General features: G+C 38.2%; 1 protein-coding gene across 2 annotated transcripts; it reads left to right on the forward strand.

The window, feature by feature from the left end:
- On the forward strand, nucleotides 1–27,110 carry ANKRD22 (ankyrin repeat domain 22). Of its 2 annotated transcripts, XM_003903967.5 has the most exons (6): nucleotides 17–417; nucleotides 16,421–16,612; nucleotides 19,764–19,871; nucleotides 22,631–22,708; nucleotides 25,069–25,167; nucleotides 25,427–27,110. In XM_003903967.5, exons 1-6 carry the CDS (start codon nucleotides 397–399, stop codon nucleotides 25,502–25,504), a joined length of 576 nt encoding a protein of 191 aa, XP_003904016.1. In that variant the 5' UTR covers nucleotides 17–396; the 3' UTR covers nucleotides 25,505–27,110. The 2 variants fall into 2 exon arrangements, with proteins under 2 accessions (XP_031508065.1, XP_003904016.1); XM_031652205.1 differs by lacking the exon at nucleotides 25,069–25,167 and having other exon boundaries at nucleotides 1–417.
- The last annotated feature ends 30 nt before the right edge of the window (nucleotides 27,111–27,140 follow it).

Below are 27,140 nucleotides of genomic sequence, written 5' to 3' on the forward strand. Positions count from 1 at the left end.
CTTGGTTTGAACCCTGAGTCCTTCCTGCCAGTGTAAGAACGTTTCTTCCTCCCTTAATTTGCTTCCTTCTTTCCTGCATGTTACCACTGGCAGAGCAAATATGACTCAGAAACCGGCTCCTCAGGGTTGTAACATTAGATGATACAGGCTTGGGTCATTACACATGACACCAGTGCCTTTGTTTCATTGGGCTGGGCTCCCTGGAAGGTGTGCTGCTGCCTGAGCTGCTGGAAAACCACTCACAGGTGTTTGCTAGAAAAGGACTCCTGAGCCTTGCCACCAGCTTGGACTTCTAGAGACTTTCCTCTCAGCCAGGAAGGATTTTGATATTCATCAGAAATACCTCTGGAAGATTCAAGAAGCTGTAGAGGTGAAGTAAGCCTGTGAAGGACCAGCATGGGAATCCTATACTCCGAGGTACATCACCTTTCTGAAAGCAGAGTTCCAAAGATGTTAAAAGTTGCTCATGCTTTTCAAATGCAATTGTCTATCCCTGTTAATATATTTCTGTTTTGTCTGTTCAACTCCCTGGGGGAGTATTAAGTCAGAAAAAATAAAGTCCTATGTGTTATTCTTTTTGATATTCTTAATAGTTTAAGACAAAGTATTTTGTAATTCTAAAATATTAGCTAGATCTAAGTTGAGATGAATATAACACATATTTCATAGTGTCTGGATGTTTGCAGGGATAATTTGGGCAAAATTGAGTTTCAGTTGTGCTTTTCTCATGACAAACGCTCAGAGAAAAAGAGAAAATTTTACCCAATTGGATTTTCTAAATATCCAAAGGATTGACTGCCTCTTTTATGGAACCACATGACCAGAGTAATGCCTTTCAGCTTGGTATTTGAAGAGAAATTCACCCTTAGTAATTATTAGTAAAGACCATCACTATGAAGAAGAGGAATAATAACAATACATTTTGATAATCTGATTATTTTCTTTTCACATCTGATACTATACTTTTACTTGTATTGGAAGTAACTTATTAGAATCAAATGGATTTTTAATAATGTTTCAAGAAAGTACAAGCAAGGAATATTTAGACAAGAGTACAAGAGGTATAATGATGTCATTATACATAATTTACAACCTCTCCTCTCTGACACAATTAATTGGTTAATCTGCATTTCATTGCAGATGCTCAGGGGAACCTCCTTGGATAGTTTTGATCTCACAGTATTAAAGACAGTTTATTTGCAGTTATTTCTAATGTCGTGTGTGTATATCTCTCTGTGTGTGCAAACGTACTGTTTGATTGGTTTATAACTCTAGGTACGTCTTGATCAGTGATTTTAGTCTCATGAAGAGATAATATACATGAAAATGACAAAACATGTAGTGCTCTTAAAAGCTACTCTGGTAACTCTCAAACTTTAGATTGCCCAAGGCAGGGAAAGAAGTTTGTCTGAAACGCAGTTTCAAGGGACTTCAACCCAGAATCTGTTTCACTCAGTCTGTGGTGGGACACAAAAGTATACTTTTTAGAAGGAGCATCCCAGGTGGTTCTGACACAGGGGTGATCTGTTTACCACCATCCTGAGAAAGAAAGACTACCACAGGCCAGTGCTTTTCCAATTTTAATGTGCATACAGATCTTCTGAAGGTCTTGTTTAAATGCAGATTTTTAGTCTGTAGATCTGGGACCTAAGATTTTGCATTTTGGTTGCTTTTTCGCATTGCATGTGGGAATTATATATGATTTGGAAAAAGAAACAAACAAACAAAAAAAATCCTAGTCTCATCCTCAGGTATTCTGATGTAGAAAGTTGGAAGTAGCACCTTTCATTCAACTTTCTGACGTAGAAAGTTGGAAGTAGGACCTTTAAATAGTAATCTCTTAAATCTCTTAAATATTTAAACATAGCCTACGCATTTGTTATACACCATTTGCTCTGTGTTTCCTAAGAATAAAGACTGTGAGCTACTCATTAAGGACAAGAAAAAGCCTGCTGGATCCCTGGTCCTATGTTGCCTGGAAGAATCTATTTTTTAAAAAAACTTCCCCCAATTTGAGTGTGGGAAGCTCCTTTAGATTGGGGACATAGGATTACCATTTTTTCCTTAGAGCTTTGCAGTGCTAATAGTTATGCAATATATATATACACAAACATATATATACACATATATATACACACATATATATACACATATATACACATATATATACACATACATATATACACACACACACATATATATAATTTCTTTTTTTTTAGACGGAGTCTCGCCCTGTTGCCCAGGTTGGAGTGCAGTGGTGCGATCTCAGCTCACTGCAATCTCCGCCTCCTGGGTTCCCGCCACTTTCCTGCCTCAGCCTCCTGAGTAGCTGGGACTACAGGCGCCCGCCACCACGCTCGACAAATTTTTTGTATTTTTCAGTAGAGACGGGGTTTCACCATGTTAGCCAGGATGGTCTCGATCTCCTGACCTTGTTATCTGCCCGCCTTGGCCTCCCAAAGTGCTGGGATTATAGGAGTGAGCCACCATGCCCGGCCACAATATATATTTTTAAGAAAGAAGGAGAGAATGAGGGAGAATCCCAGAGAGTTGGTCCTGAAATCTGCGTTAGAGGATAAGCTTAGAGCTCTGTGAGAGGCCCTAATTTTGAATAAGTAACTCCAATTGTGTACGATGGACTTTTAAACAAGGCTGATTCTTTTAAACCCTTATCAAATATATTTGTTCATAATATTTACAATAGCAACAAACATTTATTTAGGGCTTCTTATATATCAGGCCCTATTTTAAGCACTTTATATGTATTAACTCATTTAATACAGCAATCTTATAAGAGTCACTTTTAGTATCCTTATTTTACAAATGAAGAAACTGAGGAAAAGATAGTCACTGGCTCATAGTTATACAGTTGAAAAGTGCTTATTGGCTGGAGATTAGTGGCTAGGATGAGTCCTGTGTTTACTCATTCAAAGAGATTCTTCTTACATCACTGCTGAACTACTAAATTCTTTTACTACTTGTTATTTCAACAGATATGTCATGCTCCGTAAGAGAGCTGGTCTTAACCACTCTGCTGTTCTGCCACTGTTCTAACTAGGATGGTGCCCTGTTCCCTTAGTGGAAAGAATGGGTAAACTAAATCCAGGTCCAATGAGGTACATTCTACTCCTACCTTGCAACAGAGAACTGTTGCATTGTGAAGTAGTACAAAAATTGGAAAGGAGAAAAATGCTGAGAACTTAAAAGAGTTCAGGAACTAACACTTAGAAGACTTAAAGAATCTTTATAGACTTTTGATTCTGTCAACTGCAGACATAGGCGCCAAAAAGTGTTTCTTGAAAATCATATCTTAAATGATGTATTCCTTTAAACATTGGGAAGATTTCATTATAAGGCAGTGAGTAAAAGGATACACACACACACACACACACACGCACACACACATGCATATGCACACACAAACTTAAAATTAATCCTTTGGCAATAGATATGTTTTTCAGAGAAGCTGATGTTACTCCAGAAAAAGGAAATATAGTTCAAGAAACAGAAAGATTGTCTTGAAATATACAGTGCCTAGGGAGAGCAATTTAGGTCAAGCAAGTTTTATTGGAAAAGCTGGTACAGTTGAGGAGAAGTCAGGGGGTACAGGAATAGAGATGTGACTAATTGAATGGCCATTGGACTGAAAGTCAAGAAAACCTATATTTTAGTCCTGATTGTGCCAGGAACTTCATGGGACTTGAGAGGAAGTCATTTAACCTCTCTGAATCACAGTTTTAATATTATAAAGCAAGAGAGCTTAATGAGATCTAGTTTAACATTTAACATCGTGTCATTCTGTGATATGAGAAAGGCAAGGCAGAGACAATGGGGAAAAATTGCATTCTCACAATCTTCCCAACTCTCTCCATCTACTTTGTTTATGTATGAATTCCTAGAAGGATTTTGGCATTCAACAACACATGCAAGAAGAGCATCAGGCATTTTCACCCCAATTGGTTTTCTACTTCTTTCCTTGTATATTGAAAGCAATTTTACAAATTATAATGTTGTGCTAAGTCACAACAGTTCAGAAAGAAAATGATAACTTTCACATATGAAAAGACACCAGGATTGAAAATTTATATACATTTATTTATTTAGTCATTAACTCATCCATTTGTTTAATCAACCATATTTATTGAGTACATATTATATTTCAAGCATCTGCTAGTTCCTGGTATATATATATATGTTGGGCATCCCTAGTCTGAAAATTTGAGTGGAAGTGCTCCAAAACCTCAAATTTTTGAGCACAAACATGAAACAAGTAGAACATTTCCTGTTTGACCTCATGTGATCATGAGGGTCACAGTCAAAATGCAGGTGCACAATGCACAGTTTATTAAGCATTAACAAGAGAAAAAAGATTTTCCCAGCCCCTTTCAGCTGTGTTATCTTTCTCTTGCACACCCAGATTTTCCAATAAATTTCCCATAAAATCCCCAAAAACAAGTCCACAAAGGGTAAAAAATGGCACCTGTGCAGGATGAATGAGCCTACAGCAGATTTTCCACTCTGCCTTAATGGGGTCAAGATTTATGTGTATTTCTCTGTGTGTGTGGTTTTTTTTTCTCTTGTTGTTGTTATTTTTCTCTACTCTGATGTAAATATACTACTGAAAATATCAAAAAAGTCTGCAGATAGTTATGGGTAACAGTAATAAGAAAAAAAGGAAGTATTTATGTATACTTATAACACAGAAAGTCAAGCTTTCGGATAAATTGGACAGTGGTATAGGTATAAAATGTCTTATAGAAGAGTATGGTGTTGAGGTCAGGTGCGATGGTTCATGCCTGTAATTCCACAACTTTGGGAAGCTGAGGCAGGTGGATCACCTGAGGTTGGGAGTTTGTGACCAGCCTGGCCAACAAGGTGAAACCCTGTCTCTACTAAAAACAGAAAAATTAGCTGGGTGTGGAGGCACATGCCTGTAATCCCAGCTACTTGGTAGGCTGAGGCAGGAAAATCGCTTGAACCTGGGAGGCACAGGTTGCAGTGAGCTGAGGTCACATCGCTGCACTCCAACCTGGGCAACAGAGTGAGTCTCCATCTCAAAAAAAGAAACAATAAAAAAAGAGTATGGTGTTGAAATGACCACCATATATGACTCAAAGAAACTCAAAGAAACTGTTGAAGTCCTATGCTGAAGTTAATGAAAAAATTAAAAAAAAAAAAACACTCCACAAAGCTTCATATGTAGCTTTTTTTAACACTGATAATGAGGCTCCAGTTGTTCATTTATTAACCAATGGTGAAATAGCTGAAATGGTTCAAGGTGATTGTGATAATAGTGAAAATGAGGATGGTGGTTAACACTGTAAAGAGGGTGTCAGGGGCCAGATCAGGCAGGTCTTGTAGGCCAAGATGAGAAATTTAGATTTTATGCAAAACACAATGGAAAGTAAGTAAAGGATCTTAAGAGAAGAATAATATGACCATTAGGGTTTTAAAAGGCCACTCTGATAGCACGGGAAAATAAACTGGAGAGATGCCAGAGGTGAAGCGGGATCCTGGAAGGAAGCTGTTACAGTAGTTTATGGAGTGATAATGATGGTTGCATTAGACTAATGGATGAATTTTAGATAAGTTTTTAACTGAAAGATTTCCTGGTTTGTAGGTTGGCAGTGAAAGAAAGCCAGAAATTAAAGTTGATATTCAGGATTCTGCCTTAGGCCAGCCAGCACTTGGTGGTGCTGATGAGATGGGAACACTCAGAGAGGGGCAGAAGGAAGGATGCGTTTCAGGGTTCTATTTGGACATGGTACCTTAGCGATACCCGTGAGACATCTAGGTGGGGATGGAAGATGAATACAGGAAATGTACCTTTAAGGAGAGGCTGGGTCAAGAGGTAATAATTTAGGACTTGTCTGCATATTCTTGGTATTTAATGCCAAGAGAAGGGATGAGTTTAGATATGGAAAGAATGTAGAGATAACAAAGGATACCAGGTCATTATAAGAAGGTATGGTTTTGCTAGAGAAGGAAGGCAATATTAAAGGACAACCTCCTTTGAGCACCCTTAGAGCTTGTAACACTCAAGAAGCATAAGCATTTAGTCAAACAGGAGATTTTCTGGGATTGAGGGGGAAACACATTTTTCTTTATGCAAAATTGAAAACTTAGGGAGTTTCAACTTTTGTATATGAAGTGAGCTGATTAGCACCAAAAGTGGTGAGGAGAAAAGTGATTTTCTCAAGTTTTGTAAGAGGACAGGACAAAACAGTTATTTTTTATTTTTTCTCAAAGGAGACTTACATTTAGAGATTTAATGCTAAAATACCTGTTTGGGTCCATTAAATGTTTAGAGACATTGGCTTCTGAGAGTTCAAATCCTGGGCCCTTCCCCAGTCAAACTGTCTTCTACGTTACAAATAAGACAGTGTAGAAAAGTCTTGGGATGTCAAAAGGTAAACTGAGGCACAGTTAAGCTCAAAAGAGTTTGAGCAAATACTGATTTATGAATTGGACAGCTGTGGTTTGGGGTCTTCTTGGAGGGAATGCAAGGAGAAGGCTTTTATGGGGTGAACAAGGGAGTGAAGCAAATAAAATATTTGATTGGTTACAGTTACATAGTTGCTTTATTTGGTCGATTCTGCTGGAAAGTCTCTATGTAAGTTAGGCTTCGGATTAGTTAACCTTGTTTCCTTTTTCTTTAATATAGAAATTTATAAGAAATAGCCAAAGGTAAGTTTTGCTTATGTTTGAAAATTGAGCAAGGTCACTTATGAGGTCTAAATGGATTTGTCTGGCCCAGAAATTCTTCAAGCCTGGTCTCCATTATAATTTACTTCAACAGAAATACATGCCAGTTCCTATTGCTGGTGTGTTGGAGCTGACTGGAGCTGGCTAGAGTCAGCTTGAACTGGTTTGTGAAAGCCAATTTTTCCCAACTCTGTGTTTAGTGCCCTCTTCTTGGTGGGTTGAAACTAGCCAGGTAGGAGTAGTAACACCAATGAAATGGAAGAAGACCACAAAGAAGATTTTCTTTCTTTTCTTCCTTCCTTCCTTCCTTCCTTCCTTCCTTCCTTCCTTCCTTCCTTCCTTCCCCTTCCTTTCCTTCTTTCTCTCTTTCTTTCTCTCTCTCTCTCTCTCTTTCTTTGCTTTCTTTCTTTCTCTCTCTCTTTCTCTTTCTCTCCCTTCCTCCCTCCCTCCTCCCTCCCTCCCTCTCTTTTTCTTTCTTTCTTTCTTTCTTTCTTTCTTTCTTTCTTTCTTTTTCTTTCTTTCCTCTTACTTTCTTTTTCTCCTTCTCCTCCCTTTCTCTCTTTCTTTCTCTCTTTCTTTCTTTCTTTCTTTCTTTCTCTTTTTCTTTCTTTTCTCTCTTTCTTTCCTCCTCTTTCTTTCCTCTCTTTTCTTTCTCTTTCTTTCTTTCTCTTTCTTTCTTTCTCCCTCCTTTTGTAAAACTGAATGTTACCTAGTTATGGGCACCACGCTTTTGTCTTCTCTTTCCTCTGTGGTGGTCAGGAGGGTGTGGGGAATATCAGGGCTCCAGTTACCCATTTTCCTAGCAGCCAGAGCCCACTCTTCCTCCACCCTTTCTCCTCATCGCTGGAGGTGAAGGCTCTTCTGCTTTCCCCTGGTCCTCATGACCTCAGTTTCTGATGTCCTGGAATCAGAAGTGTGGCAATGGGCTTTCTTTAGCTTCCTGGCAAGGAACATAACATCATGTTCTCAAATAGACCTTTCAGGATAAAGAGTAGAAAACATAGATCAATATGTGCCCTGCTTCTATTTCCCCTTCTGCTACTGTTCATGAGGAACTATGACTTCTCTACTTGTTCCAGCCAGTGCTGGGACCTTCCTCCATGTTGCATAAAGACTGAGTGGGCCTAGAATAGCCTTAAAAAAAGTTATTGTGCCTTTTTTATTTGTCTGAAAGAAGAAATTTACTAAGGAATTTGTAAAATACAGTATGTGAAGAATGAGTCATCAGAAACAAAGGCTTGGGATTAATTGTAGAAATCAAATTAGTGCTTATTATCATTCCCCAAGGTTTCTTAACTTGAAGAGAAAGAAAAATATCTTCCTTCCTTTTCTGAGAACACATTTCATGGATCACAAGGCTCTTTACTGGAATTATTTTGCTCCAAAACCTACAAATCTTTCTCAGAAATTTTTATGGAACATTTTAAGTGAGGGGAGCTTGTAGCATAGAGATGGCTAATAAACAGTGAACCAATTCCTCTGAGCCACAGGCAAAGTTCCACATGGTCTTTCCTTTGATTGGGAATTACAGAAGCTCCATTATAGTTTAGGGAAACAGCACCAAAAAGTGGGGGTAATTTGGGGGAAGCTTTGCTTTTAAAGACATCCATAATGGTACAAGTTGTTCAGATGTTTCTACACCATTAAGATAATACTAAGTATTTCTTCAGCTGTGATATCTATTATACTTAGAGCAGTGCAAAACATTATTAAGTAATACATACAGTTAATCGTCAACATGTTGATTATTTTAGTTAATCATCAACATACCGGGTGCGTCATACTCTACCCATGGACACTTCTTAAATTTTAGTGCCTGGGCAAGTAAGATGGAAAGTGGACAGAGTGAAACTTTACCTCCAAATTCTTGACTACTTTTAAAGACAGACATGTGGGAAGGTGAAAGGACACACAAGATTTTTCCTAATATTTCATTATTCCAGAGTTTTGAATGCTTCTTAGCTAATATGAGTTTAAAAGCTATAATATTACATTAAATTTTTACTTCCATTATAGGGGCTTGTTTCTTTTACTTTTGCAGATATTCTCAACCCTCACTGTCCATCAGAATTACCAGGGAAATTTAAAGAGCACTAATGCCCCAATCCTATTCTTACAGATTCTTATTTAATTGGTCAATAGTGAGGCCTGGGTCATGTTTTAAATATTAGGCTGGTGCAAACATGACTGCAATACTTAGCCAAGGTTGAGAACCACTGAGGCAAAATATTGTCCTGGTCCTTACATGATCTATTACCTTCTAAACATCAACCCCTTTCCTAGCCTCACTTCCCAGCCAGGTTGGATGAATCAGTGTGTCAACCAACAAATGACTTTTATCCATGTTCTGGGTGCTTGACCTTATGGAAGCCTAACTTCAGGAGGGTTATAGTCTAGTTAAAGAGACTAAATTTAACCCACTAGCTCATTTAAGGCCAATGAGCTGCTTGAGGTTCTGTATATTTCCTGCTGCAGGTAAGAAAGATGAAAGAGATTTCTTGGAGATGAACCATGAGATGGGCCTTGAAGAACAGATAGCACAATTTAAACGGTAAGGGTGGCAAGAAGGTAGCCCAAACATAGAAGTGAGGAAATTGGCCTGACCAGAGATGGGAGAGCTTGCAGAACAGCAGTGGTTTATACACAGTTGGCACACTGAGGGGCACTTTAAAAACCAGGTAAAAGTCATAGATACCTCACTCTCTAGGAAATTGGGCACGTTACACCCAATTTCAATACCAATTAGTCCAATTTAAAAAGATAAAACAGGAAGATGTGAGAGAGAGAAAGTTCCTGGGCTGGGAGACTGAGTGGTCAGGGAAGGCCTCTCTGAGGAGGTGATTCATGGGCTGATACTTGATCTGGTCTAGCAGGAAGCCCACCACATAGGTCACATGCAAGTGTCAAGGCCAGAAAACAGAAATGAACCTGGAATGCCCCAGAAATCACCACAAAGTTGTGAGCAAAAGGGAGACTGATAGATGAGGCTGAAGAGAAAATTAGTCAGTGGACCCTATTAATCCTGTGTCTTAGCTTTTCAGGTTGTCCAGAGCACAGCTCTAGGGAGTACTGTTCACAGGGAACAGCTGACCCATGGGAACTCATGAACCCTGCTGGTAAATACTCTTTCTCTTCAATCTCCTCCTCACCTGCTAGTCTGTTTTCCTCTGTGCCTTCACTGAAATCTGGCTTTTCCTGGGCATTATGACACCCTCTCTTATGGTGGCTGCTGATTCAGTCTGCTTCTTGGTCACCATTGTCATTTTTTGACCATGGTTCAATTTCTTACTTGAAATCTTTGCTTATGGCCCTTTCTCTATATTCTCACCTCTGTCCACTGTATTCCAGGACCCACTTCCGCCTCCCTGGAGCACAAGTTCCCCTTTCTTTCTGTCTCCCAGGGTCATCCTCAGTGACTTCAACATCCACAAGCTTCATTCTCCCTTCTTGACCTGTGTTTCTACTCCAAATCAAATACCCAACAAGGCCACCCTTGACTTCTCATTCCTAGACAGTTTCTCTGTAACATCTCTCATGATAACTTCTTAACTGATTACTTTTCTAATAGACCACATGTATGAACTGTGCCCTGATCCTTCTCTGTGTTTCTATTTGCTTCTCTCTCTCTTTTTGCAAGTTCATTTGTCTTTATCTGGCTTACATATGATGCTCGTTCAGTCTGAATTTAATGGTAAACCACTCTCCTCTCATTTCTCTTCCTGCCAGACATGTTTCCTAATCCTTACTCTTCGCCTCTTCACTTTCTGTACTCTTCCCTCATCTAGGTTTGCTGGAGAAAATCGCAAACTTACATGGCAAGCTGCGTCTTCCTACTATGTTTCTACAACCTGGTTTTCAATGCCATTTTATATTTTTATTCATTTCATGTAGACAGTTTTAATTATGATGGGCCAAAATCTTCCCCATCGTGCTCAAAAGCCTCATCTACCCTTGTCTCAATCACATCTCCTGTCATTAATCCATTCATCTATTTAAATGTCAAGGCTATTTATTTAGTTATTGGATTACTCTGTTCTCATGCTGCTAATAAAGATATACCCAAGACTGGGTAATTTATAAAGGAAGACGTTTAATTGACTCACAGTTCCTCATGGCTGGGAAGGCCTCACAATCTGGCAAAAAGCAAATAAGGAGCAAAGTCAATCATGGCAGCTGGCAAGAGAGAGCTTGTGTAGGGGAATTCCACTGTATAAAGCTATCAGATCTAGTGAGACTTATTCACTATCACGAGAACAGCACAGGAAAGACCTACTCCTATGATTCAATTGCCTCCCTTTGGGTCCCTCCCATGACATGTGGGAATTATGGGAGCTACAATTCAAGATGAGATTTGGGTGGAGACACAGCCAAACCATATCAGTTATCTAGCTATATCTATTTATTTATGACAAATATATAGTAGTATAATGAATGAAGATCAAACCTCTGACTTTCTGGCAAAAAATTTCAGTCAGTCTACAGTTCTTTCCATCCATATAGCTCTGTTTTCTCCCTTGCTTTGGCCTTAGAGCCAGAATTTTCCTTCCTAATGCTTCCATCTTAATACTCTCTATCCTATCATCTCTTCACTCTCTTTGAGCAATTATCTACCCTCTCATAACCACTTCTGTCCATCTTCTTTGACTCCTTATGCTTTAATAATTATAAGAGTAGCTAACATTAATTGAGGGTTTACTGTGACTCAGATCTGAGCTAAGTGCTTCATCTACACAGTTACATTTAATTCTTTCTGAAACTTAATAAAGAAGGCATGATTATCAAAAACAGAAGGAAACTTAGCATGAAAAGTTTAGGTAAGTTGTCCAAATAGCACAGCTGTTAAGTCACAGAGTTGAGATTGGAACACAGAGAGTTTGTTTCCAGAGCCTGGATCTGTAACCACTTGATGACACCACTTTGCCTACAAACGTGTGGAACGTTGGCTGGACACTGCTACCCACCTCTTTGAAGTCTCTAGCTTTCACTAACAGCTTTTTCACTGCCAAACTGACCACAATTCCTCTCCAATTGCATTCTCTAATTCTTCATAGACAGTGTGCTCAGGCCTCTGTATTTTTCCTTCAGCCCCATCACTGTATGAAAATTGGCCTCTGCATGGCTGCTAATGATCACATCCAGTGATCTTTCTGTCTTCCTTCTTGAAACTTTCACTCCTTTGCCTTTGGGTCTTATCTTTTTCTGGTTTCTCCTGCAGGCTCTCTGATGACATTTCTTATCTCTTGGTGGATATCGCTGATTCAAGTCAGGTTGGAGAAGGAGTCTGGATGTATAACTAAGCACCAGCAAGCCAATGCCACAAGTGTACAGATCAATATCTTGAGTATAGACTGTAGCTTAATTCTGGACACAAACCTTAAATGTGAAGTTTTGTAGCCAGAAGACATTTTGAAGGCTTATTTTCAAGACTGAAGTAATTGGAGATAGAATGTATGCATCCTGCAGTCATTCCCCTTGACTTGACTCTTGGCCATGCCAGTTGTGAACTATGTCACTTTGGGCAAGGAAGACAATTTCCCTTAGTTTCATCTGTGCAAAATAGGTATATTAATACTACTTTATAGGGTTGTTGTGAGGATTAAAGTAGAATAAATGAGCTACTCAATAACTGTTAACTCATCTTATAATTTCTTCTCTTATTTACTAAGTACATATTGAATGCCTACCATGCGTCAGGCACTATGTTAGATACTGGGGGTACAATGATGAATCAGTACAGACACAATGTAGCCTCATGTAGCCACAGTGCCCTTATATAGTAGCTTACAGTCTAGCTGGGGAGATGGTTGTTAATAACACACATACCTTTATTTAGATCAAGGGTATGGATAAGACAGTGGTAGGAGATGAAGCTGGAAAAATGGCATATGGGATACTTGAGATTGAAAGAATTGTGTGCAGTGGTCTTGGTGAGAATGATGAAGATCTGAAGTAGCACTTTAGCAGTGAGGATGGACAGAAGGGTTCTGAGACTATTAGGGGATAGAGTTATTATAATAATTTCCCAAGTGTGTTTCTTTTACACCCAGGGTGCCCCCAAATTCCAGAGCTTAAGGAGTTAAAAGGGGTTTATGATAGCTTTTCCAGCAACCCAAATGGACAGTCCTTTCTCTTTTTCATTCCTTGCTTGTCAACCAGCACTTTCTATTGGACTTCCCTTCTGTCCACTGTCAGTGCTTTTCTTACGCTGTGCTGCTCCCTAGTGGAAACCGAAAGTTCATAACAACATGGAGTCTTTTCAGCTGTTAGTGCGACTCTCACATTAAATTATAGTCACGTATCACATGAGCTCACAGTCAGTGATGAACAGCATATACAGCGGTGTTCCTGTAAGATTATAATGGAGCTGCTCCACACAGGTGTACTATTTTATCTTTTACACTATATTTTTACTGTATATTTTTATATGTTCACCTATGTTTAGATGCACAAATACTTACAATTGTGTTACAACTGCCTACCGTATTCTGTACAGTAACATGCTGTATAGGTTTTTAGCCTAGGAGCCACAGGGTATACCATATTAGTAATAGGCTCTACCACCTAGGTTTGTGTAAGTACACTCTATGATGTTCCCACAATGACAAAATCACCTAACAACACATTTCTCAGAATGTATCCCTGTCGTGAAGTGAAGCATGACTGTACTTGTACATCTCAACTGAGAAGGGAGACACTTAGCTTCCTGGTAACTCTGTGTCTTGGATCTAGGAAGCCTAAGAAAGACTAAAGATAAGACAGGGTTAGTATTTTATGTAATATTGCTCAAATTGGGTTGAGAAAGCCCTCAAAAGCACTGAGCGACTCTTGCAGAACAACTCCCCATCTTTTTCTCTTCTTTTTAGTTAGCTCTTAGTAAAGATTTTGAGAAGCCTAAGCAGAGAGCTCCTGGAGGTCTATGTTACCAGGAGGGTAACATAGATGAGTGAAGTGAACCAGTGTAATGTGATGGCGAGTGGAGGGGACTATGGAGAACTGGAGTCACCACCACTAAGCACCAGTTATTTGGTATCCTACAGGAATATGGGTCCAATGTTAGCAAAACTTTCTTTTTTCTTTCTTTCTTTCTTTTTTTTTTTTTTTGGAGACAGAGTTTAGCTCTTTCGCCCAGGCTGGAGTGAAGTGGCATGATCTCGGATCACTGCCAAATCAAGTGATTCTCCTGCCTCAGCCTCCCGAGTAGCTGGAATTATAGCACCAGCCAACACACCCTGCTATTTTTTTTTTTTTTTTTTGTATTTTTAGTAGGGATGGGGTTTCTCCATGTTGGCCAGGCTGATCTTGAACTCCTGACCTCAGGTGATCCACCCATCTCAGCCTCCCAAAGTGCTAGGATTGCAGGCGTAAGCCATTGCGCCCACCCAAAAGTTTCCATTTTTAAAGAGAAGCTGGAAAGCCAGATTACTACATGAAATATTCTAGTTTTTAAAATGTTGTTAAGTAATGTAAATATTTGAGAAAAGAGAACGAGAGCTCTAATGCCACTTGTTTTCAAGCTCTTCATGGTAGACCATCAATTTTCAAATGCTTGATGACTAGTGGCCACTGCTAATCACTCCATTATTAAATTTTCACTAGTTTATGGTAAAATCTTTTAAAAGGACAATAAAATGAATTTTTCTATAAAGCTAACTAAATCTATCCAATATAAAGAACTGCTTTCTCCTCTGGTGATTATATTCTTACATATTTTGTTAAAATCTCCTTCATTTATCTTTGTATTTGTTCAAATATCTTTTATGAAATAAAAGTATTGTTTTAAATACATTTAATTGGAAAAATTAAGAGTTGGTGACTTAACACTGTCTTGTTGCATTTAGTTTTGTTTCACTTATTTTTGAAATCCAAATGACTGGACATTGCTGCTAGGACAATGGCAAGTCACTGAAGGTTTTATTAAAGCACTGTTGTGTTGACATAACCCTAGACTCCAGCAGTGATGTGGAAGATTTGTTGGTTGAGACTAGAGTCCCAGAAGTAATAGAATATGAAAACCCAAGGGAACTTCTGACTTATTCCTTCATTTAATGACCGAGGACACTGAGATAGAGTAGGGAAGTGAATTGTCCACAGTCACCGGGGGAGGTAGTAACAGAGCCGCAATTACATCCTGTTTTTCTGACACGAGACAAGTGTTTCAACTGCCCCAGTCCTTTCTACATCAGCCACACGGTATGCTGAGACACTGAAGTGCCCACCTGTTGGAAAGCTTAGTAAAGGGAAGACTTCAGGATGACAGAACAGGGGATTTGTGTAATTGTGCATTTCTATTGAAACTTAAAGCCCATGTATCACGTTCATTTCATTTTTAAGGTACAGAAGTTTGCCTTTAATTGCTGCTGAGTTAATTTTCTGTTAGGATGTTTCTTTCATGAGTAGGCCTTTAGGTTTAAAAGCATATTATAGTCCACTTATTGTGATATTTGGCTATGTTAGAACCTCAGTTTATTAGCAAATACACCCACTTGACTTTCCCCTTGATATGTCCCAATTTCCACAGGTGCTTATGTACCTACCCATACCAAAAGTTTTTTTTTTTTCTTGTCATTTACTCTGCATGTGAGTGTCTCTGTCCTATTTCCCCACTTGATGGATACATTTTACATGGGTAAGATGATGTATTTTATACTCTTTATTCTCTGGTACCTGTGACTGGCACACAGTAGGGATTTGACTTGATTATTAAAGAACGATAGTAACAATAATGATAACTTTTATACATTAAGCACCATCCGTATGCCAGGTATTACTCTACATGCTTTTTGAAAAACATCATGTAAAGAAGATTAATCTAAAAATATTTACTGTTTGCTGTGTTGAATGCTGGGGAAACAGCGGTGAATCAAATGGAGTTTACAGCCTGAACTTCAGTGCCTTCCTTCTCAGCACTGCCTCAAACCTCTCCTGATTCATGCTAGCCCGAAATGCATGATTGTACATAATTAAGAAAAGAGTTTTGGTTATGTCAGTTGCTGTGAGGGAGAGATACTGAGTGTTGGAAGTAAGATAAGACTTGTTGGATAAAATGAAAATTAAGTTATGACACCAAGGGTGAGCTAGGTGTTATTCAGATGAAGGGCAGGGGTATGTTTTATGCAGAGGGAGTATTCAGGGCAGAGGCCCAGATGGAAGGTACCAAACATCAAGTGTAGTTAGTCATATAATTTGTTATTTGTATATTATTTGCCTTAAAAAACTGTCTTTTCTGCTCTGTTGAGCTCCTTGAATACAGGGTGTGATGCAGGTCTTATTTCATCAATAGTGCTGCCCTAAACTCTTCCCCATATGTTTGCTTTCTATTTTATCTTTAGTAAAGATAAAGATAAAGGTATTTTATCTTAGTAAAGAAAATGTCTGCTTTTCTGACAGGCTCACCTACCTGTAAGCACTATACATAGTTTCCTTACTGAGTTGAATTTGTAATATTTCATTATTTATTCATCCATTTGTCTATTTGATGGGCATAAGTGTGTGCCAAGAAAACTTAGGAAAATGTAGGAGATTCCTCATGGGCTAATTCTTGATCTAGACCTAAGGCTTGGCATAACCGAGACCAGAAAATCTCACCTACAAAGCAATATATTACAATTTTAAAACATTTAAATTTTAATGTATTGGGTTATGACTTTTTTTTTTTCCTTTTTGTGGTTTAATTATGCCAGTATTTAAAAGCCTGCTTTTGTTTTTCCTGACTCAGCCCATCTGCCAAGCGGCCTATCAGAATGACTTTGGACAAGTGTGGCGGTGGGTGAAAGAAGACAGCAGCTATGCCAACGTTCAAGATGGCTTTAATGGAGACACTCCCCTGATCTGTGCTTGCAGGCGAGGGCATGTGAGAATCGTTTCCTTCCTTTTAAGAAGAAATGCTAATGTCAACCTCAAAAACCAGGTGAGGTCATGACACAAAAGGAGAGTGTAATTGTTCATGGTCATTCTTTTCTCCTTGAATCACTAGAAGTGGTGCATGTTATTTTTAAAATTGCTTGTAGCTCCTAATACCAACAATTATCTTAGCTTTACTTTAGAGAGACTGACACATAGCAAGGACACTTTATTAGACTAAACAGCAAAATAAAACATAGTTCAATCAGCAGGCATAATTTGTGATAAATTACATCTTTTTACCTCTGGTTCACTCATTTGGCTGGATAGAGCTTCTTTCTTTTCCTTCTTCCTGTCTCCATCCTCCTCTTTCTCCCTCTCCCCTCTTTCTTGTCACTAACACAGAAGCAATGGCAAAGATTTCTTGGAAAAGAAATGCTGTTTCATTAGTTAGATTTTTACCTGCTGTATTAATGTCCTGATCTCCAGAGGATCCTATAGTGTACTTGTAGAATGAAAGAGTACTATTGAGAAATTTACCAAGGACAAATAAGCTCATGAACCAGAGGTTACTTGAAGTCACACAAAAGGGTGTAAATAATATATTTAAAGATGCAATATTAGCTACTTTGGAGCCTTCAGGACCAAGGAAGAGAAGATTCTGTGTATATTGCTGTGAAAATCCTTGTGGAGCCCTTTCCTTTCTGAACATCCAGCATTTGCATCGTAGTGAAGGCAATGTTTAAATTACACTGAATAAATATTAAAAGTCATTTTTTTGCAATCATTATGACTGTCCTATACCCACTCATATGCATTCAAGGCGAGAAAACACTGGAATTCCCCCCTTGCCTCTTCTAAGTCATTTGGAGACTAGCTCATTAGGAGTAACGATATACTATCAGAAAATTGATCGCTATTGGACTTTTTTATTTGTGCTTACTATTTTACGTTTGGTTGGGATTAAAAGCAAGTCATGACTGTGCTGAATTGAACAGATATACGACATTGTAGAGTATAATAGGATCTCTGTAGATCACTGCTGTGAAACCAGATATGTGGAGTTGCGGTGAGTGGTAGTGCCAGAGGACAGACGTCTGTGGGTTCCTGCGCTCTTTTAAGAGATGCGCTCATTAGGAAATGGAGGGAGGAGATGTTAGCCTGTGGGCAAGGCTGAGGAGACGCTTTTATCTCTGCTTTGCAGAAGAGGAGGGCCTCAGCTAGCCTTCTGGGATTTTCTGGTATCATAAAAACCGTGAAAAAGACTTTAGTGGATACATTCAGTTTTCAGTTTGCATTTTCCACTTTCAAATGTTTCTAATGTGTTAGCATTTAATATTTTTATTTTCTCCAAATATTAATTTTGTACATTAATAATTTTAACTGGTGATTTCTCATGTCTGAAATCTGTTTATAAATTATTTCCAGAAGCACTAAACAAAGGCCTTAAAAACAAACAAACAAAAAGCTCTGCTGGTGGTTCAGAAGCACTAGCCTATAGAAAATATGGATTCTATTAATAGCAATTAAATTAAAACATAAAGATCCTTGTTTTTGTCTGTCAAAATGACCAAGATTAAAAAAGAAAACAAATGTTGATCAGAAAGTTTAAGTTATTATTGTCTTGTTAGAACACAATTTAGTAGCACAATATGAAAAGCATTAATACTTTTTGTGCCAGAAATTCTATTTTCAGAAATGTATGCAAAGGACAAATTTGGAAATGTTGACCAAACTTTATGAATGAGCAGGTTCAGGCAATATTATTTATAAAAATGAAAGGTTAAGAACTTGAAACGGGCCATGTGCAGTGGATCATGTCTGGAATCCCAGCACTTTGGGAGGCCAAGGTAGAAGGATAGTTTGAGATCAGGAGTTCAAGACCAGTGTAGGCAACATAGCGAGACCCCCCCAATCTTTACACAAAATAATAACAAGTAAAAAATTATCCAGGTGTGTTGGCACATGCTTGTAGTCCTGGCGACTTTGGAGGCTGAAGTTGAAGGTTCGCTTGAGCCCAGGAAGTCGAGACTGCAGTGAGCTAGGATTGTGCCACTGCACTCCCGCCTAGGTGACAGAGCAAGATCCTGTCTCACAGAAAAATTAAAAAAAAAAAAAAACACCCCTCAAAAAACTTGAAATGTTCAAAAGGCAGGGCTTGACTAAATAAATCAGGGTAGTTCCACTCAATACTAAGCCATGCAGCCATTACAATCATATGTTTAAAAATATTGAATTGCATGGAGAAATGTACATATTCTAAATATGCACTTCTAAACTGAAAAAAGCAAGAAGTGATATTACATATGCAATATAATTCTACATTTCAAAATTTCACATTTATGCATTTAAAAAGACTGGAAGAAAATACAACAAAATGTCAACAGTTAACTCTGGGCCATTTAATAATGGGCAATTTAAAATTCTATTGTTATATTCTTCTCTAGTTTCTAAAATTTTTTACAGAAAATATAAATGCCTTAATATTAGAAAAACAAAAAGTGTTCTTATTTAGGTACAGTGCCTCACATAAGTGGAAACTAACCTCCTTTCTTTCTCTCGCGCTCCCTCTCCTCTTACTGATTTGGTTGGTATTCCAATTACCACCTTCTGTTTTGCCTTATATTTATTTGTGCATGCTTCTGTCCATCTTTGATTATGAGGCCCTAAGAGTTCACATATCCCACAACCCTTGGAAGTTTACATCTATTACCTGACAAATATTCACATATTTGAAGAATAAAATTGAGTTATATGCATTCTTCTAGACTACGCACATGAAGGAACATGAAAAATAGCCATGTGGTTAAGAGTTTTCCTATGAACAAACCACAAAATGGATAATCGTATACATGGTAGATGATTAAGGGATAACTATCAATTTTCATAGTAAATTCAGTCCTAAGTTTATATCTCAGTGTATCTTTTTTCCAGAAACCAAATGGGTGTGAGAATCTGTCTTGTGATGAGCTCCACTGTGTACATTTCACCTTTGTTGTCTTCCAAGAGCCCTTCCCTAGCTTTTCCTTTACATTGGACCAAGTTCCCTGTTCTGCTCCACGGAAACATGCATTCATTAATCAGATGTATCCCACAGGAAAAGATGCCATGGCTACCGGAAAAATAAAAAGCACAAACGAAACTTTTTGAGATGGCCATCTGAATAAATTTTGATTTGAAATGCTTTATTAGTAAAGAATCCTTTTCTTAATTTTTAGAAAGAGAGAACCTGCTTGCATTATGCTGTGAAGAAAAAATTTACCTTCATTGATTATCTACTAATTATCCTCTTAATGCCTGTTCTGCTTATTGGGTATTTCCTCATGGTGAGTACACTTGTTAGAGCAAAGGGTAAATATGGAGATCAATGGTGTGACTCATTGACTCTTGCCAGGCCAGTGAGATGTTGAAAAGAAATAATAACAAAAGAAGCCTTTGGTTTGTATTCTGTAATTGACATGTTCAACATACATCCAGTGCTGTAATTGAAATACAGCAAGAAGAAAGGTAGCAAAAATAGTTAATCAATGGTAATGTAATCCATTCAATGTCGATTTAGAAAAATAATTTAATCTTAACTAAGACTTTTCTGAAGGGAGCAAAAAAAATCTGAATATTAAAAAACACGCCTTTTATTTTATTTTTTTTTCCTTTTTTTAAAAGAGGAGTTTGTGATTTTGGATTTATCTATCTGACTTTCTGATTTTTAAGTACTCCTCTGGTGGTGTGTTGAAAAACAGATCCTAAGAGTTTGCATCCAGAAGTTGACACACACAGAAGATACTTGTTGAGAATTTAAGCCCATTTTCACCTTGATGAATTTCTTCATGCTTGGATGAATCTTGGCAGACAGCAGTTTTCTTGAATAAAGAAAGATGTAGTTGGTATCGGGATTCAGTCATATGAGGAGTAGAAGATGAAGCTTGAGCTGGTTTTTGTTTTAGTTTTCCCAGTTGGATAACAGATCTGCACTGACTTACTCACTTTTATCCACCTGGTTTCCTTTGTGCCCAGTTCCACCTCTCAGACATGACTCAAGAGATGCATAATTTACTCTAGTTAAATGACCAAGCTCCCTCCTTGTTGTAGCTGATAAACTGCGAATATTGGTTACACCTGTTAACATAAGCCACAGAACAAGTCTGCCAATCAAAAATGTTATTATTTCATTGGGCATTTAAATGTTACAGAATTTGAGGAACTATAATTAAACATGATAATGTTGATTTTTATATTTGGATTTATAGGAGAGAGAAAAGAACTTTAATTCACTGATAAAAATATAATCTGCTCACATCCTCAAATAATTCTTTAAAAATTCGTCGTGTATTTAGCACATAGCATTTAAATATATGTAGTTTGGGGGCAGGGAGAATCTGTCATTTATTTACAAACATTTTTAGAGATTCTAAAGATAAAAATTACAACTGTGATTAGAAGGCTCATTCAGAATGTATTAACACACACTCCGCCTTCTAAGATGGTTCAATATTTAGAGGCTGGAGGCCTGGGCAAAAATACTAATCGTAATGAATAACTCAGCTCTAATTTCATGTACATGCAATTTATTAATGGGGCCTAAAGTTGTAAATTTGTGATGAATTAAAAAATAAGTGATATGAGAGGAAATGATAGGGGAGGAGACAAGAAAGCATTGGGTTATTTCAGAGAAAAGTAGACCGAGAAAGTTTGTTTAGGAGGTGACACAAGAGGGAAGCCTAAGGAGAGAGAACTGAATGGAGCTCCCCAGGTGATGACAGGGTTGAACTCCAGGGCTATACCCAGATAAGCAGGGAGAGCTTTGCTTCTTCAGGAGACTGGAAGTTGGGGAAGACTCCAACAGGCTTGTGGTCAGAATCTCAGGGGACTGGGAAGGAAAAGTGAATTTCTGAGGAGCCCTAGTTCATTTCATTAATTTGTTCAATTCTTTAACACATGTTTATTATGGACCTCCTATATGCCAGATGCTGTGCTAGCTGTTAGGGACACAATGATGAACAAAATAGGCATAGTTCTTGACCCCATGAGAGTCAGAGGGTGGTGGGGAGAGTCATTAATCAAATGGCACAAACACATGTAAAATTACCATGAAGCAGATGATACAGAAAGGCGACTGGTGTTAGGATAGCTAAGAAAGAGGGATTTCACCTGGTCAGGTGGGTCAGGGAAACTTCTTGGAGAAAGGGAGACTTGAGCTGATGAATGAAAGGTGAACATGCCAGGCAAAGAAGGGAGGGAGGAGACTTCTAGGCAGAAGGAACTTCCTGTGGAATGATTCTCTGGCAAGAGAGACCCTGGTGGGAATGAAAGACTAATAAAGGCCAATGTAACTCGAACAGAGTGAGTCAGGAGGTGCAGAGTGAAAAAGAGCCCAGGGCAGGGCCATACGTGGAGTCAAAACACACGGGGCTTTGTAGGTCATGCTGAAGAGTTTACTTTTGTTCTCAGAGCAATGGGAAGTAATTGCAGAGCTTTGAGCCAGGAAGGGAAAGACAGGTACTAGGCCGCATCCTCAGTGGAATTAGGTAGGTTTGGGGTGGGACCTGAGAAGTACATTTCTTTTTTTTTTGAGACGGAGTCTCGCTCTGTCGCCCAGGCTGGAGTGCAGTGGCCGGATCTCAGCTCACTGCAAGCTCCGCCTCCCGGGTTCACGCCATTCTCTGGCCTCAGCCTCCCGAGTAGCTGAGACTACAGGCGCCCACCACCTCGCCCGGCTAGTTTTTGCATTTTTTTTTTAGTAGAGACGGGTTTCACCGTAGAAAGCAATGGTGATGGTCTCACCGACTCGATCCACCTGCCTCGCCTCCCAAAGTGCTGGGATTACAGGCTTGGACATACCACCAAGAAGTACATTTCTAAGGTTCTTAGGTGCCAATGCCGCTACTTCAGGACCACAGTCTGAGAACCTGGCTTTAATTAATTGATATTGGGGTGGTGGTGAGAAGCTGGGGGAAATTTTAGGAAAGTTGCATGCATGCATAGGAGTGTTGGGATTAAAATGCAGTCTATTAATTAAATAGTCTCAGGCATAAATTGGAGAAACTATTTGTAAATAAACCTTTCTTATAATTATCATTTGTAATAGGTATCAAAGACAAAGCAGAATGAGGCTCTTGTACGAATGCTACTTGATGCTGGTGTCGAAGTTAATGCTACAGATTGTGTAAGTTTATACTTTTAGCCATTTTGAAAAAATATTCAAAATGGTATTTGTAGGTAGTGTATTTGTCATCTGTACTGTTGCTTGCTTTATTTTCCTAGACAGTTTTACATTTAGTTTTCTTTTATTTTCTCCTTTTTTTCTCACTGACAGGCAACCGTGAGGTTATTTATATTCTGCTGAACTCATGGGAATAATACCTCTATTGATTATAAAGTATTTTTAAAAGAATTGGCTTTAATGTTGTTGAGACATTAAGGAAAACGAAGGCTCTGATAACAAAATACCAGCCATAGTAGTTAAGAAGCTGGAGTGAGAAAGCCCACGAGTAAGTCTGGGCTTGCCACTTTTTAATTCTATGAGTTTGAGCAAGTTGTAAATTTATTTTACTCTCAGTATCCACATCAGTAAAATGGGGATATGGATAATACTTATCTTAACGGGCTTGTTCATGTAAAACACTTCGCACATGCTTGGAATGTAGTAAGTGCTCATTGAATGACAATAACTGCCTCCGTAGCCAAAATCCCAACCCACTGATGCGAGGCCCCATGTGTAAACTAAAGATAGATAAGACAAAAGTCAAAGAAAAATCCCAACGATGGTAAGAGCAGTGATAACGACAGTAGCAGCATCCACTCACTTCTTCCTGTTTATAAGCATAAGGTCTTGTTTTCACTTTCACCTCTGTGCTCTTGCACTCGTCTTCCTTACTCAATAATCACAGGAAGACAAGTTTATTTCTATGGTGTTTTGCTTATGATGATTGCATGAAATTTTGGAGTCCCAGTTCCTTATTGAAAAAGTAGGCAAGTGGAAATTTGATTCCAAAATACTAACATTCTGTTTGTGATGCCTAACATATTTTATGTGTGGGCACGTCTGTGTATTACCATTGTTTTATAATAGAGAACATGGCCCCATTCCTGTTTCTATCAATTATTTACATCATTTCGGTTTTGCCTATGCTGGTATCATGTTTAAATGCAGGCAGGTGTGTGTGTGTCTGTGTGTGTATGTGTATGTGTGTGTGTGTGTGTGAGAGAGAGAGAGAGAGAGAGACAGAGAGAGAGAGCACAAGAAAAATAACTTTACGAAATATATATTTTCCTTTTATTTCAAATAGAACTTTTGGATAAATTTGTATTGACAGCTACTGTGCATTACCATTTCTTTAGATAATTTTGAAATATATTAAGTAAGAGATTATTAAAGATGAAGTTAAAAGTTTGTTGAAGGTTTTTCTGGGTCTTTTCATTTAAATTCAATAGATTTAAAATTCGTGCCCATAACCAAAATTTATCTAGGATATTTTCCCAGCTATTTATGTGTATCTCTCTCTAGATAGAGATATTGCATTCCTTCAGCTAGGCGCAGTGGCACTCGCCTGTAGTCCCAGCTATTTGGAAGGCTGAGATGGGAGGATCACTTGAATTCAGGAGTTTGAGACACATGCGTGTACACACACAGATGCCATTTCTAATACCAAAAACTTTTCAAAAACTATCTGAATATTAAAATCTACTTTCTAGGTAAAACAGTGTTTTGTATTTTGGGGTAATTAGACTCTATTTCACATGAAAAAATTCAGAGCCAGAACTTCCGTTTGTCATGCTACCACTTAATAAAAATACATAATTGAAGTGTTTGTAGGGAATAGGATCCAGAGCTAACTCTGTTAGTTTTGATAGCCAAAGATATTATTTCTTCACTTATTAACACCATGGTTGCTTGGCTACTTTTCCAAAGGCCAAAGTTTGGACACTAACGCCCTAGCTATTATTTTTTTGACCTGTAGTGTTTTAAATTAGGACCAACAGAGTAGATGCACTAGCGTATAACACATAATAAAAGCTGTAACAAATCACATTTGGGAGACATCTCTGTAGAACTGCACTGATCCTGTAGGTGTCCTGCAGCAGCAAGAGCACCCGACTTCTTCAGTAGGAATCATCATCAAAACCATAGAGGATAATATTTATGTAAAGGTCCATGTGGAGACTCTTTAAGGGAAAATATGGTGACATGATCAAGGTGATGATCACTGAGGCATACAGCACACTGCAAAGAAACCTTGGCACAATTCAGCATCAGCTTATTATAAGTTGCATTCTTTAGTTTAGAACAGAAAATGAAAAACAAAAAGGCAGAGATTGATGGCTTATATGACACATACATATACATTGAGGCAGAGAAGAAAATTTTCTAAGTACTAGAAATAGTTGTCTATCAATGGTTTGCAGACTGTTTTTCTGCTTAGTCGTATGCTACAAAGTGTGAAAAGGATTTGCCAATGAATCCACATGCTGTGGTCTGTGGAAAGCCCAACTTATGAGCTGAAGTTTTGGCCCTTTGTGTTTCAGTATGGCTGTACTGCATTACATTATGCCTGTGAGATGAAAAACCAGTCTCTTATCCCTCTGCTCTTGGAAGCCCGTGCAGACCCCACAATAAAGAATAAGGTAAGGGTCTGTGGACCGTGGTCTGAGGTTCCTCTAGCAGCAGCATCTTCTAATCTAGGCCTTATGTTGAAGTAAATTATTTGCCTCTAATGTAAACAACAGTAAAATTAATCATCTTCATTAAGGAATGAAGTTGTCCTATTACTATTAGGACTGACTACCTTTTAAAGCCCTTGCCAACCCAGAGAGTCAATCAGTCTAAGCTATTTATGAGATCTTGGGCACTCTATTGGAAATAACTGTATTTTTCCCCCCTCAGCATGGTGAGAGCTCACTGGATATTGCACGGAGATTAAAATTTTCCCAGATTGAATTAATGCTAAGGAAAGCATGGTAATCCTTGTGACCACACCGATGGAGAGACAGAAAAAGTTAAAGACTGGATTCTATCTTCATTTTAGATTGTTGGTCTGTGGGCCACTTAACCTGGATGCTACCATTTTATGGGGAAAATGATGCTTACCATGGTTAATGTTTTGGAAGAGCTTTTTGTTTATAGCATTGTTTACTCAGTCAAGTTCACCATGGCCATAATCCTTCTAAGGGAAACACTAAAGTTGTTGTGGTCTGCACTTCAGTCAGAAACTGATGTTTCAGCTAGACACAGTGGTACATGCCTGTAGCCCCAGCTACTCGGGAGGCTGAGGTGCGAGGATCACTTGAACTCAGCAGTTTGAGAACAGCCAGGGCAACACAGCAAGATCCTCTCTCAAAAAAAAAAAAAAAAAAAAAAAAGCCGTGGTGTTCCAAACTCAGTCTTTCCTGAAGAAGAGGGTCAGAGTTATCTTCTGAAACAGCGTTCTCTCTTCCCAGTTGCATCACTCTTATAAAAAGACTGTCCAGTCTATGTCATGCCCTAGGAGACAAACTGTTCCTCCCAGCCCCCTTTGAGTACTGAGCAGAAGAATCAAATTATTAAATATATATGTTTGTATAGAATGGTATGTGTATGTGTGAGAGCTTAGAGATTCATGTGTAAATATTCCTTTGATGAAGCAATTTCAATAAAAACATCTATCAAGTATCAGTGGTGAGTGTGTTTACACCACAGAAACTGGCAAATTGACAAATCAGAGTTTTTGTTTGTTTGTTTGTTTGTTTGTTTTTGCTTTCCATAAAGTTCGTTTACCAGCATACCACTAGAGATTTCGGTTTACAAATAAAAGCCATCTTGGTTTGAGCAAGACTATGCAACTATCTATGCAAATGTTCGTTTAAAAAAATCTTCATGATCCTTTTGTAAATACAAGGTGGTTACCAAGCTTGTTAGTTTTGTTTCTTTTATTGATAAATGTAAAATATTATTGTAACTTATTTGGATAAAGTTCTGCAAAAGAAACAGAGCTATATAATGAGGTAGGATCTGGATTATTTGTCTAAGTGAGAGATTGTGAATATCAAAATGTCTGTCCCACTTCTTCTGTGAATGAGACAGAGTAGAAATAAACTCACTTAAAAATACCATTGAATTTTGAAAATCAAGACTGAATCTCACATAGCTGCAGACAGGGACTAAGCCACCTTCTCTGTATGTGGTAACAAGTACAGTCTAAGAGTGAAAGATTTACTATCCTTGAAAGCTCTAATGAAAATTGAATCCAGCAATATATACTCAACTGTGTACGGGGCTTTAAGAAACTTATTTTATGAAGGAAGTAGTAGTGTGTAGATATAGATTCTGAAGTCTTTAAGTGTGTCTTAATAAATTAAGATTCACTGGCATTGAGCTGAGCTACCACGTGACCCTTGGGGACAAAAAAACCCACACAAGTGAATTTTACACACCAGTATACCTTCAACAATATACTTTTGACACACACAAACCTTTGATTTTGTTTCAGAGATTCTGCAAAATAGTACCAATGTTATTTACAACTGTCATCTTTGAAATTGTGTAAAAGTGAAATAATTTTCTGAAGAAATAAATTGTGGTTTGTGAATGAGTTGTGGTGACTGTCTGACATTAACTTTGT

This window comes from Papio anubis, chromosome 11 (genome assembly GCF_008728515.1).
Source record: "Papio anubis isolate 15944 chromosome 11, Panubis1.0, whole genome shotgun sequence".
Classification (NCBI taxonomy): domain Eukaryota; kingdom Metazoa; phylum Chordata; class Mammalia; order Primates; family Cercopithecidae; genus Papio; species Papio anubis.

What these genes read in the sequence shown, in the direction of transcription:
- ANKRD22 (XM_003903967.5), top strand. Translation starts at nt 397, where the DNA reads ATGGGAATCCTATACTCCGAG. An exon ending in TTATTGGGTATTTCCTCATG is followed by an intron (nt 19,872 to 22,630) that starts GTGAGTACACTT and finishes CATTTGTAATAG; the next exon opens with GTATCAAAGACAAAGCAGAA. An exon ending in AAGTTAATGCTACAGATTGT is followed by an intron (nt 22,709 to 25,068) that starts GTAAGTTTATAC and finishes TTTGTGTTTCAG; the next exon opens with TATGGCTGTACTGCATTACA.